The 14,128-nt window shown below is 37.8% G+C and overlaps 1 protein-coding gene across 1 annotated transcript; it reads right to left on the reverse strand.

Moving 5' to 3' along the window:
* Positions 1-107: 107 nt before the first annotated feature.
* Positions 108-10,177, reverse strand: LOC107090232 (fatty acid desaturase 6-like). The gene is made up of 6 exons (XM_015383504.1): positions 9,667-10,177; positions 5,988-6,154; positions 4,875-5,055; positions 4,553-4,740; positions 3,578-3,638; positions 108-205 (listed from the first exon to the last, which is right to left on the reverse strand). Exons 1-6 carry the CDS (start codon positions 9,911-9,913, stop codon positions 108-110), a joined length of 942 nt encoding a protein of 313 aa, XP_015238990.1. The 5' UTR covers positions 9,914-10,177.
* Positions 10,178-14,128: the final 3,951 nt, after the last annotated feature.

A 14,128-nucleotide genomic window follows, 5' to 3' on the forward strand; every position in this document is an offset into this window, starting at 1 on the left:
AAATCATCAAGAAGAATGTTGACCAATGGATTGTGCCTAATAAAAAAAAAAAAAAAAAAACCCTGCAGAAAAAAAATGCATCTGCTCACTTCCTCCTCTCTGGTGTCTCATGCATTTTGCATGACGCTCTCCCCGTCAATGGCTCTACGCTTTGTGTGCTCTCCTCTTCCCCCTCCCTTCTGTTGTGGTAACCTTGGCAAATGTCCTGGGAAAGACGAGGGAGACATAGAGCTCAGTAACAGTGTCCGTTTCTACCTTTTCACAGTGGGAGAGTGCTCTGACATGGACTGACAATAGCCTGCTGTGCAATAAGGCACTGAGCAGTTAGGGTGTGTTCATGTGTTTACTCAGGCAAAGATGTAAAGAAGGATATTAAGCCATTTGTTTGGATAGAGGCCAGGCTTCTTGTTAATAGCCAACTGACCTCAGCATGCGCTTTGAAATGTGCTGAGTATTCTCTTAATTGCGACAAAACCAACAAGAACGAGCAGCAAGGTTACAGCTCCACGTCCGTCCGATTGCAGCTACCTGTTCAAGAATAATGTTTAAGATCAACATCTGGACATTTAATGGCGCAGCATCAGGGGTGGAGCTAGATGGGGGGCCAGGGGTGGCCTTAGCCAATCATTGGCCACCCCTACCATTTTTTCCCCCTCTAATACAGATGGTGGCAGCAGTAATACTCTGAAGGGGAATTTTCAAACTTAAACATTTAAATTTTTCATATATTAACAACTGCTTAACAGAAACACTGGTTAATTATGCACATCAATATACAAACATTAAAGATACTGCTGAAGAAGATTCTCAGTCATCCAGGTCATAGTCATTCCGTAAAAGTTTAAAAAACAATCCACTGGACTTGGTTTCCATGGTTTAAAGACGTTTAACTTCCCCTGCAGGAAGCTTTCTCAATTCAAATGTTTGGACTGACTGACCCTTAACAATCAAAGACAGGGTTCAGGTATTACAGGAGACAACCCCCCCCTTTAACGACCGACCTTCAGAATCATAAACAGGTTTCAGATATTACAGGCTAACAATGGAACCAAACGACCCACTTGTCTGTTTCAATTTGCATGTTTCCAAGCAATACAAGGCCTTGTCTCTATAAAGCCTCAAACTCACTGCGGATCCAGACATTGGAATTGATAAAAGCTTCCTGGAGGGAAAGCGAAATGTCTTCAAACCTTGGAAACCAAGTCCAGTGGATTGTTTTTTAAACTTTTACGGAATTAAAGATACTCTTTTCAGAACTAAATTTTTTGGGGTAGAGATAAAATGATGTGCCTCTGCAAGTCATCATAGAGTCTTCAGTGAAATCATAGACAAATTACTTTAATATAAAAATTCATTAAATGTGGATATTAGTAGATTTAAATATACTTTTTTTGCAGAATGATTATTGATAAAAGTAGGTAATGACAATTGAAATATGTTTGCCCCAAAACTCAAACCTGAAAGAATTTTGTCCACTCTACCTTTTATTTACACAGCATAGATGTTTAAATATCTGCATCTATTTGTTAGCAAAGGCTGCAGGAAAGTATAGTTTGTCTTTATTTAGAAAATATGGATGTTGTGCTTGTTCCTGTTGGAACAGTGTAGATTGACGATGAGGGTCCGGTGCCTTTCGGCCAACCCTCAGTGTTTATTGGTCATTGACTGGGCAACCTCTATTAGGATTTTCAGGCTACGCCTCTGTGCAGCATAGACCTAAAGTATAATTTTCTTTAAGGAAAACTCCAACATAGGCTCAGATGCTGCTAAAGTACATTGACATGAATAAATCAGGATCTGAAATGAGGTCTGTGCTGCAGGATGTCATCATCAGTGCTGTGAGCCAACTAGTTTCTGGATTCTACGAACTACGACTCTGGTTTTCCTCCCAGCAGGTGGACCTCCACTTTCTGCTGCTCCCTCATGTCCTGTCATCCATCTGGAGGTCTGGAACTCTCTGCTTTGTGCTGCACGTTTTCCTCCCGATCGAACATTGTCCACAAATTTCTCGACATCTTCAAACCTGGCTGTGAGCTGGACGAGACGCTCCTTCAGGGAGTTGNTTTTTTTTTAGCTTTCTTATGCTGTTCTACCTAATTAAAAACAGGAATTAGGTTATAAGAGTGAAATGCTTTGGAATTAGCTTCAGATCGCACCAGAGTGTACTGGTGTACCAGAGTGACATTAATCCTAATTTAACAAGAGATTTATTCATTTGTGCTGCTCTACAGGGAATGCAAAGCATCTCAAAGGGGCTTTCCTCTGATTTTACAACAATACTTTATTGCATGGGGCCAAACAAAAGTTTAAATGCAGTCATCATGGCTAAAAACTCCCTGAATTTGAGACATTTAGTTATCTATATGAAAGGTTTATATTATATGGTGGAATCATGTTTTGACAAAGACCCTTAAGAGGTTATAAAAATGAAGAACTCTTTGAGTTTGTTGTAAAATTGCTGCAAAACACAGGTCAAACAAATCACAAAAAATAACAGCAAGTTGTTTAAATTCCATCTGAAAGTTTGCTTTATCCTTTCAGGTGTGTCACTGTTTAAATTTACTTAAAAGAGATGGGAGGAGATTGAAACTGCAGCTGTGGGGATTGTGCAAATCAATTCCAAGAATTTCTAAATCTTTTTGTTACCAATGCCCCGTGAAAACCCAATATTTGCAGGATGTTTTCAGTGTCATCAAACAAATCAAATCAGAGGTGGAGCTCGACCTAAGAGCTCTGACTCTAGGGGGTGGAAAGGAAGGTGAAACCAGCCAAAAACAGCACCCAGTGACCCAGGAGACGCTGGAGAAAAGGTCTCCAGTCCGACCTCCCAGTTTAAACAAACATCAGAAACCTATATTTTCCAATCCACCTTCACACACTTTTATCTGAACAATGTACAATGGCCTGCAGGATCCTGCCTGGGAAAATCAAGCCTGGATTGTTTTAGTTCTCTGATGGTAACACAATGCGGCCTGCTGCTGGAGTTTCCCACAGCGCCTGTTATAAAACGCTCTCGTGATCAGTTGGCAGCAAATGAAAAAGAAGCAAAGCTGTGGGGGATTTGGTTTCCAAAGACTTTTAAGAATAATCTGGATGATGATTTGAGGACGAATCTCAAATGAAATTGCATACTTCACACATACAATAAAAAAGGCTACATGATAAATAACTTAAACAGTTTAAATAATTCGGGTTAAAATATCTCATAATTCTGTTCATTCAAATATAATGTTCTCCCAAAAATATCTCAACCCCTGTGGATTTCTGATGTAGTTTCAATGTAACTGCTGTCATTTCTAATAATTTGTGTTTTATTCTTTACAAGTATTTCAATCTAGAGACCAACACAGAGAAAAGCTGCAATTAGAATTGATTGATTGATCTCACAGTAGAGGAATTTACTCCTGAAAAGTATTGAATTTATTTACACAGGTAAAACACTCATATTCTTCAACATATTTCTATTTACGAAAAAAAACAGCTGATTGTGAGGACTCAGTGACTTTCTGCAATCCCTTTCACCTAGCATGCATGTAGCGACAGTGGAGAGGAAAACTCCCTTTTAAAAGGAAGAAACCTCCAGTAGGACCAGGCTCAACAATGGTGTGAGCAGCCATCTGCAGAGGCTGAGTGGGGTTCTAGGAGACAGAAACAGATGAAGATGTAAATAAATAAGTTCTTTGGTGCTCGGGCCCCGGCAGAGGACTTCGGTGCTGTGAAACTACATACGCTTGGATGAGTAACCTTGAAAAGGATTAGAGAAGTCCTCCCCCCGGGTTGAAAGTTGGTGAAAGTTTGCTTGCAAGCGGGAGAGAGAATGTAGGCCAGGAGCTAAATGGAGGGGATCTTGAAAGGTGATTGGCTGGAGCTGAACGAGGGACATCGCAGGGGGTTTAGGTGAAGCTGATGAGAGTCTTTCAGATTGAATTTCAGCCTAATCTTAATTACTTTAAAGTAAAGGGCAGTTGGTTAGTAGTTAGACCAGGTTAATCTATGGTCTTCTTTTCATCTGAATTTATCAAAACTTGTCCCTCAAGGGTCTTTATTAAGAATTTTGTTCAGTTTATATAAATATTGTAAACCAGAATCTCTGGCTTTATTTTGATAAAACGGTTGTTTGTCTTCATGCAAACACAGCTGCCTGACAAAAGCTTGGTTACTGCAGCTCCATCAAGCTCCTTAAATGTAAATCAAGGAAAACAACTGTGCTCTCCAATCCAATCTCATTGAGTTTACTTATGATAATATATATAGAACTTGGGAAAAATATGTTTTTTCTACAGGTAATGTTTTACTAAAATAACCACAAGGCACTGAATGATTTTAAACCATTTTTAAGCAAACTACATTTGGATGTCTATCCTGTTTAACTCAGTCATTTCCTGCTTTTATCTTAACAATCTCAATTTGTTGAGTATATTATAGGGTTTACCATCTGTTTTAACAATGCTATCTTGTATACTTTTAAACAGGTCTTTTTTTTTTTAAAGACGCTTTGTTTGAGATTTGCATTTTGGATAAAAGAAGAACAAAATAGGGACTTTGTTCTCACCTGGAAAATGTTGACATGGATGTACGGCACAGAGAACATGGCTCTGCTCACCAACATGCAGAACAAGGCTCCCTGCGTCGACCTGAAGCCGGATACATTGATGAGCAGCCAGTACTGCGAATACAGACCTAGTGCTATCATCAGGAGCGTCCGAGCCACCGCGAATGAAGAATGTCCTTTAAGATGTGCTGCAAACAAACGAGACATTTCAGGAGCATCCAAAAGTAAAAAAAAAAAAAAAAAAAATCAAGTTCAAGCTGGTAATTAATTTAGAAATTCTAGAAATATTAAGATGAACCTGTAAACCTTAGATCCGTCTTACCGAGGGCAACAAGAGGAGTGATGAGGGGCACAGATAGGGGGGCTATGAACAGGTAGACCATACGAGGTAGGAAGGGGACTTTCCAGACACTGGAGTCCCCCAGTCCAATGACGTTAGTGTGTGCATGATGCATCTTAATATGGCCATGTATGCCGGCTTGGGCTGAGAATGAACCACAGATCTAAGCAGAATAATAAAGGACTACAGTTAAAAAAAACAGACATTAGAACTAAACATGTACTTCAGCAGATGATTTAACAGACTAAATAAAAGGTAGGTGTCTGTTTTTCTAACTTAACCTTTGGAAATTGCTGGCCAAAGGTTTAATTAGCGATAAGGGAATAATACCAACCTTTGTACTTTATGCAAATTTAGAAGTTTAGTAAACTGAATTACTGGTTGCCTGGGTTGCAGGAAGTTACTACCGGTAAATAGTTTTTTAACAACATATTCTGCTTTGCAGCTGAAGATATCTCAAAGATTTAGATACCTGCTGAAAAATACTGGAAGTTAGAGGTTAATTAGAGAATCCAAACTACCCTGAGTTTTGAACAGAGCGATGCCACTGTTATCTCTCATGTCTCTAAGTCACCCCATAAATCAATTTATGGGTGCATCTCTTGCTTAGGGTGCAGGCTATGACAGGAAAGTGTGATACAGGTTCAGTACACATTTTATTTACACTGACTAACAGAAACAAATATTTGTTTTTACTGTCTGGCATTAAATAAGACTTTTAAGTTAGTTAAGATAACCAACATGATGTAATGTTTTTCTGCTAAATACCCAAATAAAATATAGATTTTTTTTACAAAATCAGGAGCTTAGTATTCTAGACTAAAACTTCCTTTTTGAGCTTTAAGAGTTTCTGGTTTCCCTTCACAGGATTCTCTACTTGGTCCTGCAAACTAGTGCGGTTTTCAAACCTGACCAATCAGGACTTCGTGAGCTTTTTAGATGGTTTTAAGGAAATATAGTTAAAAACATAAAAAAAAAAAAAACACTTTAAATGAAGCCCTGCTTAAGATATTAAAGTAAGAATATTCAGCTCTAAAATATATTTTGGTTTCAATTATTTAATATGGTAAAAGATTAAATATTTCTTCTGCTCACCTCAATGAAGAAGATGGACCAGAACTTTCCCCAGGTCTGCGACTCACTGAGGGCCCCATGGCTGGCCAGATGTGTCCCTTTGACGGTGATGACAGCGTGAGCTACGCCCATCAACAGCATTCCCAATAAAAACCACAACAAATGATGTGAGCCCAGCAGCAGGAAAGCTGGAAGACACATCACAGGTGATATGATGTAGCTCGCAATTCCTTTTTGATGTGCTTTTAAATTAACTGGAAACTCCTAACTTGCTGCATGTTAATCTGCATTTAAAATGGATTGCAACCCTTTTTTTTATATTCCTACTCTCCCTACTTTACATTTTTGAACCCAAAAGGCTGCAAGAGCTTCATGATAGATATCTTGAACACCTGAAAAAGGAGGAAAATGATGGATAAACGTGAAAATAAACGTGAAATAAAATAAAAACCACTGTTAGTTACTTGGAAAACTAAGTTGCCATCTCATCTTGATTAGAAAAAATAATGAACAAGTGGAGCTTCTTAAGAAAAGTATAGCCAAAAGGCATATTTCTTTTTTTTATAAGAAGTGATGGCAGCAAGGTTTAGGTTGGTAAATAAGATTCTGAAATTTGAACCAAACTGGGTCAGCAGCAGGACAATGCTCCAAAACGGAACAATCATCAACAGAAAGGCTTTAAAGGAAAAGCAGTAGGTGTCCCAAGGGTCTAGTCAAAGTAAATATTTTTTTTTTTTTATGCTTTGGTGGGAGACCTGTAAAGCGATGAAACTATTGGTTTAAAATAGTCATGGTCAGAAACTTGGTCAGGTAAGATGTGGCCTAAAATAAGCCATTAGCATATCTTCATCAAATCATGATTTCATGTTGTTTATGATTAAGTCTAACCCTATCTTCAAAATCATGCACCAGATGTTTTTTTCTAATATTGTCCAATTTTAGGAAACCAGTTTTAATCAGAACCTTGGATTTCTTGTAACAGCCAACAGGAATGGTGTCCCATTAGAGTTTTCTGCTGGTTAGATTATTATGATCATGAGGAGAGTATGTTTGAACTCCAAGAATCAATAAATTTCCATTTAAACATCTCCTAGCCAGCGGATACCCTCTCTTTTTCTTGCCATTCTCTAAAAACGTTTTGCATGAAGACCCACATAGATTCTGAAATTGATGCAAACAACCATGTAATTCCTAAATCCCATTTCTTCTCCAATCTGATGCTTGGTTTTAAAATATCTGCTCCTTAGCTACTTTACAGTAGGTGCCTAAATGCATTGCGTTGCTGCCATATAATTGGATAATAACATTAGGAAGAAATGTATCTGGTTTATCTGATAAGATGGCAAGTGAGTTTGTGTGTATAGATGTTATGAAACTTGAGAAATTGTAATAGGAAAGTTTTGGAAGGAAAGCAAGATTTTACTGTCACGTTTGACTAACATGCATTATTATTTTTCTATTTAACTTTTCTATTTTTTGTTTAACTCTATGATACACTCAAGCAGGAGAATACATGACATAGAACCTGCATGTTTTCACAGTGGTCCGCTACAAAGACAAAATCTGTTGCAGTTTATTTTTCTGAATTAATGCAAAACATCATAGATAACATTGTCTGATAGACAGAAAAACAGATTCACAAAGATGATCCCAAAAAAGCTCTTTTTTTGAGAGCCTAAGACATATGTCTGTGTTAAGTCTTTGCTGTTAGATTATGTCTGCTGCAGATAAATTCATTTTCCCCTTTTTATCCATTTTATATTTTTTTGGTACTATAGGGCATTTATTTTAAAGGTAGACTGACAGGAAATGGGGTGGAGTGCAGAGAAGACGTCCAGCAAAGGTCTTTTCAGTTTGAAAGGACCTCCATAAGTACATAGTTAGCAGGTTCCCTACCCTTAGTTTATCAACCAAAAACTATAACTAGAAATTTAATAGAAAATAATAAAAGCTGCTAAAATCCAAAATGAACACTTAACATAGCGAGCCAGGAGGAGAAGTGATCAATGAACATTTTTTTATCTGCTTGAACAGACAGAAATCTATCCAAACTTTCAGAATAAGTTTCTAACCTGAAATGATTTAGCAGGAAGATCAGGTGGTAAAATGAAACCTTATCTGAAACCAGAGAAAGCTGGTCTGCCTGTGTCTGACACTTTTTCATCAGAAACCAGACTCCTCACATCTCCAGGTCATCCTTTTACCTACATATTAGAAAACCTCTAAATTAAGCAGGAATGTTCAGGAGTTCCTTATCTGCATAATATAAAGAAGCCATCATTGTTGGCATTGTCAAAATACATATAACAATTATCTGTATACTACTTTTTTTCAGTAAAACTAACACTGCGCAGGTATTATTTTTGAAAAAAATCATTGCTTATATAAAAATGTTGTAGCTATGACCTTTAACATAGAAGTAAAATCGGACCTTTTTCGGCATTTTACAGCACTGCTGTGAGGATTTCTCAACATGGAACTACAGCTATCTTCCCTCTGACTCTAACCAGCTTTTCTATCCTTGCTAAACGGGCATCCTTACAGCATGATGCTTAAACCACAATTTTCCATTGAGGTTGGTGTGCCAAAGGTAGTGGCAGTGTTAATTTCCTGATGCACTTATATTTTTGCACATTTGAAACAAACATTTAATCAGACTGGAGCAACTTTTAAACCTGTTTGACCTTTAGTTGACCTTTAGCAAACACTCTTCTGTAAATTCAAAAGGTTTCTCTGCGTGGGTGCAACAATATTTTATTTCCCTTTGGGATTAATAAGGTATTTTTTTCATTGAACTGATAGAAAGGACTTAGGTGATGAAGACAGCAGAGAGGATTGTGGAGATCATCTAGACATTGTTTACTGGACAAATCTAGAAAAGTTTCTAGATGTATTGAAGGTCAATTAACTAATTGTACAACCTCCATTGGGAAAACTTTGCAGCATTAAATCAAACACAAAAGCACTTAAAAGAGTTCCTTCCTCAGATCCAACATCCCAAAATCCACCTCCTCTTAATATCATAAACACACTAAACAATAAATACAAACAAACATCTATGCCGATCATTCCATTTCAAAGCCTGGACTGGTAATAGCTGCACTTTTAGTACTTGGTACAAACTATATTTCTAGGTACACTCCTACAAATGTTTTGATTTATTTTATTTATTGATGTTTTATATTTTATTGTATTCATTTAACACTCATAATGGGGTCCTCTGAAGCAGAGATTGTCTGAAAAATGTTATGTTTTTATAACAAATCTGAAACAGTCATTGTCAACAGACCTTCCACTTGAGGATCTCTGGCTTCTTCATTGTTATCGTTGGTCTCTGGGCTGATTCTTTCTTCTCTGTCTGTTAAAACTGGCAGCTATGTTTAAACCTCTCCAGCAATGTATCGCAGATCCCTCTGCTGTGAAGCTCTAATGTTCTTTAACGAAACCTCAGAGGTCCACATAGATGGACTTTATTTAAAAAAGAAAAAGAACTGGTTGCACTGTATATTAGTAAAGATGATCAAAAAACTATTTCCCTTTCCAATTACTTCACAGTGTTTAATACTAATGAAAGTAATTGATGTATATGCAGTTATATTTAATTTAAAGCTCAACAGAAATGTGAGAATATTTAGTTAAACAGTTTCAGAGCCACAGGGAGTTTTATCTGGATGTTTACAGCTGTGAGTTTTATCCTTACCAGGCGGAAGGCAGAGGAACGCTGCAGTCAGGATGCTGCAGTCCACTCCCCTCCTCTCCCACCAGCTACTCTCTTTCATCACCTTCTGCACCAGCCTGGTCAGCTCCATCATCAGTGACTCCTTATGTACATTTTCCTCTACTCCATTTGTCATCTCTGAAAGCACTCCACTCCTCACTTTTAAGCCACCATCACCTCCTCCAAGGACATCCTCATGTTCACTGCACTCTTCCTGTATGTTCGGCATGCTGAAGGACCGGCTGAGGACAGAGTTAGTGCACAGTTAAGTGTCCCCCCCGAGAGCTGCCGTAGATAAACGCTGCAGCACTGAACAAAAAGTCCACAGAGAAAAGTCAACTCCCTTTTGGTCAGGATCAGTCAGAAGCCAAGCCCCCTTCTCGTTGCCTTCCTGGATCCTCCTCTCTCACCTAATTTCTTCTTCTTACCTTTACTTTGAATATAATGGACCAGTGGATGAAGACTTTAAAAGATGGATTAAAAAAAAAAAAAAAAAAAAAAACTGAACTGACACAACAGATTTCTTATTCACAATGAAAAATCATCAAGAAGAATGTTGACCAATGGATTGTGCCTAATAAAAAAAAAAAAAAAAAAACCCTGCAGAAAAAAAATGCATCTGCTCACTTCCTCCTCTCTGGTGTCTCATGCATTTTGCATGACGCTCTCCCCGTCAATGGCTCTACGCTTTGTGTGCTCTCCTCTTCCCCCTCCCTTCTGTTGTGGTAACCTTGGCAAATGTCCTGGGAAAGACGAGGGAGACATAGAGCTCAGTAACAGTGTCCGTTTCTACCTTTTCACAGTGGGAGAGTGCTCTGACATGGACTGACAATAGCCTGCTGTGCAATAAGGCACTGAGCAGTTAGGGTGTGTTCATGTGTTTACTCAGGCAAAGATGTAAAGAAGGATATTAAGCCATTTGTTTGGATAGAGGCCAGGCTTCTTGTTAATAGCCAACTGACCTCAGCATGCGCTTTGAAATGTGCTGAGTATTCTCTTAATTGACAAAACCAACAAGAACGAGCAGCAAGGTTACAGCTCCACGTCCGTCCGATTGCAGCTACCTGTTCAAGAATAATGTTTAAGATCAACATCTGGACATTTAATGGTGCAGCATCAGGGGTGGAGCTAGATGGGGGGCCAGGGGTGGCCTTAGCCAATCATTGGCCACCCCTACCATTTTTTCCCCCTCTAATACAGATGGTGGCAGCAGTAATACTCTGAAGGGGAATTTTCAAACTTAAACATTTAAATTTTTCATATATTAACAACTGCTTAACAGAAACACTGGTTAATTATGCACATCAATATACAAACATTAAAGATACTGCTGATGAAGATTCTCAGTCATCCAGGTCATAGTCATTCCGTAAAAGTTTAAAAAACAATCCACTGGACTTGGTTTCCATGGTTTAAAGACGTTTAACTTCCCCTGCAGGAAGCTTTCTCAATTCAAATGTTTGGACTGACTGACCCTTAACAATCAAAGACAGGGTTCAGGTATTACAGGAGACAACCCCCCCCTTTAACGACCGACCTTCAGAATCATAAACAGGTTTCAGATATTACAGGCTAACAATGGAACCAAACGACCCACTTGTCTGTTTCAATTTGCATGTTTCCAAGCAATACAAGGCCTTGTCTCTATAAAGCCTCAAACTCACTGCGGATCCAGACATTGGAATTGATAAAAGCTTCCTGGAGGGAAAGCGAAATGTCTTCAAACCTTGGAAACCAAGTCCAGTGGATTGTTTTTTAAACTTTTACGGAATTAAAGATACTCTTTTCAGAACTAAATTTTTTGGGGTAGAGATAAAATGATGTGCCTCTGCAAGTCATCATAGAGTCTTCAGTGAAATCATAGACAAATTACTTTAATATAAAAATTCATTAAATGTGGATATTAGTATATTTAAATATACTTTTTTTGCAGAATGATTATTGATAAAAGTAGGTAATGACAATTGAAATATGTTTGCCCCAAAACTCAAACCTGAAAGAATTTTGTCCACTCTACCTTTTATTTACACAGCATAGATGTTTCTGCATCTATTTGTTAGCAAAGGCTGCAGGAAAGTATAGTTTGTCTTTATTTAGAAAATATGGATGTTGTGCTTGTTCCTGTTGGAACAGTGTAGATTGACGATGAGGGTCCGGTGCCTTTCGGCCACCCCTCAGTGTTTATTGGTCATTGACTGGGCAACCTCTATTAGGATTTTCAGGCTACGCCTCTGTGCAGCATAGACCTAAAGTATAATTTTCTTTAAGGAAAACTCCAACATAGGCTCAGATGCTGCTAAAGTACATTGACATTAATAAATCAGGATCTGAAATGAGGTCTGTGCTGCAGGATGTCATCATCAGTGCTGTGAGCCAACTAGTTTCTGGATTCTACGAACTACAACTCTGGTTTTCCTCCCAGCAGGTGGACCTCCACTTTCTGCTGCTCCCTCATGTCCTGTCGTCCATCTGGAACTCTCTGCTTTGTCCCGATTGAACATTGTCCACAAATTTCTCGACATCTTCAAACCTGGCTGTGAGCTGGACGAGACGCTCCTTCAGGGAGTTGAACTCTTTGTAGAGATCTCCCAGAGCTTCTGACAGAGGCTGAATCCTGCAGAGTTGAACACAGATTTATCCTTTCATTACCTATAATAAAACAAATATCTGCTTCTGCTGTGGAAGATAAGACGTAACAAACAGCAAATAATTCAGCTACAAATAGTTTTTCCAAACTAGTGAGATCATTTTTCTCAAAACAGGGAATATGTCTAAATTTAATATAAAATGTAATTTACGCCAACTTTTCTTTTAGATTTTAGTTGCTTTATTACTGAGCTGACTGATAATTTAGGCATTTTCCCCTGATATAAAGAACAGAGAAGATTATTAAAGAAAATATTCTAAATTTTAGATGTTAATAAAATAAAAAAAAATAAACTATGTATAGCTAATGTAAGTGCGGCAAGCCTCACTTGTTTAGCCCCTTAAAGCTCTTTCAAACGCGACACTTTCTTCTTGAAAAAAGGAGGTCTTGAATCCGACGGCATTTTTTTGGTCTTTACTGAAATTAAAAGAAATAAAACAAGCAGATTCAAAACAAATAAAGTGACGGTCAAAAGACAGTGTTTCTCCTAAGGTGCCAAACTTCTATAAAGAGCAAGTCCTTTTTTCTTTCATAAACCAATTATTCGAAAACCAATCAAAAGGCACCACGTCATAAGCTTAACAACGATTCAATTACAGATCCTTATCAATTCCAAAAATGTATATATGGCTCCTACAGCTAAGCATATGTGGAGTTTATAGAAGGCATATACTTACACAACAAAAACTATTCTTTTTAAGATGGGTCTGCAAACTGTGGCTCTTATGACACTAAAATGGCTCCCCATAAGTTTGGCGAAAAAGGACAAAGTACTGACTAATGCTTTGAAATATAGATATACTAAAAAAAAAAGGTTTTAATATTTCCTCAATTCATTAATTGCATCAAATTTCTTGGGGGGGGGGGGAAACCCACACACACACGTTTATATTTTATTAACTGGAAAATCTTCTTTTAATATAATTTTACAATACGTTGAAAATGCATTCATCTTTCCAAAAAAAAAAAAGTACACATTCCCCGATTTTATATATATATATATATATAAAACCGTTTTTCTTTTAAAGCCCACTTTTTTGTTTTGCAGCTTTAAACGTCTTTATTAGCTGGACTGAAGACAAAAGGTCCCCCTGGATTGTAAAGTTTTCAGACCATCGGTCTAAACAGAGGATTATCGACCATTTGTTTGGTTCCTGGCAAATAACTTTTTGCAAACTGTGTTTTTGCAGCTAAGTCCCCATTTCTGTGCATCCAATTCTTATCATTGAAGGCAAATGAGAGCTCCATCTAAGGAGGCATGGTCTCTAGTTTTAAAGCTTTCTATGATCAAATACGTTTAGCTGATGACAGGGAGAGTATATGACTGGTAATAACTGAAAAAACAACCAAAGTTCAAAGAGAATATCCCCAAAAAGACTTTAGGAGAGCAGGAATATTGATCAAATGTTACTTTTTTGAAGGAATTAAACATGAAGAAAGGCTGACCTTCCGTAGTCGGGCAGCACGGTGTTGTGGTCATGAAGCAGCAGCAGATCTTTGACCTGACCATAATGGCATATTTCCAGTTGTCTAAAACCATTGTGAGGTTTGCACATCCTCTGGTGTTCATCAGCTCAACTGCAGGTTAGTAAATCATAGAAAACAAATATTAGTTCGTTTATGTTATCATACAGGCTAAACTCACATTACAGGCATGCTTTTAATGTTCCCTTAAATTTTCTTTTACACACTTTAACTAGACCTGATTTAAAACAACAGATAGGGTTAAAAGCTGTTTCATACATCCTTAAAAAAAACAAAAAAAATAAAAACAAGAAATACTGTTTAACTTACCTA

This window comes from Cyprinodon variegatus, unplaced genomic scaffold (assembly GCF_000732505.1).
Source record: "Cyprinodon variegatus isolate N-32 unplaced genomic scaffold, C_variegatus-1.0 Scaffold286, whole genome shotgun sequence".
NCBI classification, from domain to species: domain Eukaryota; kingdom Metazoa; phylum Chordata; class Actinopteri; order Cyprinodontiformes; family Cyprinodontidae; genus Cyprinodon; species Cyprinodon variegatus.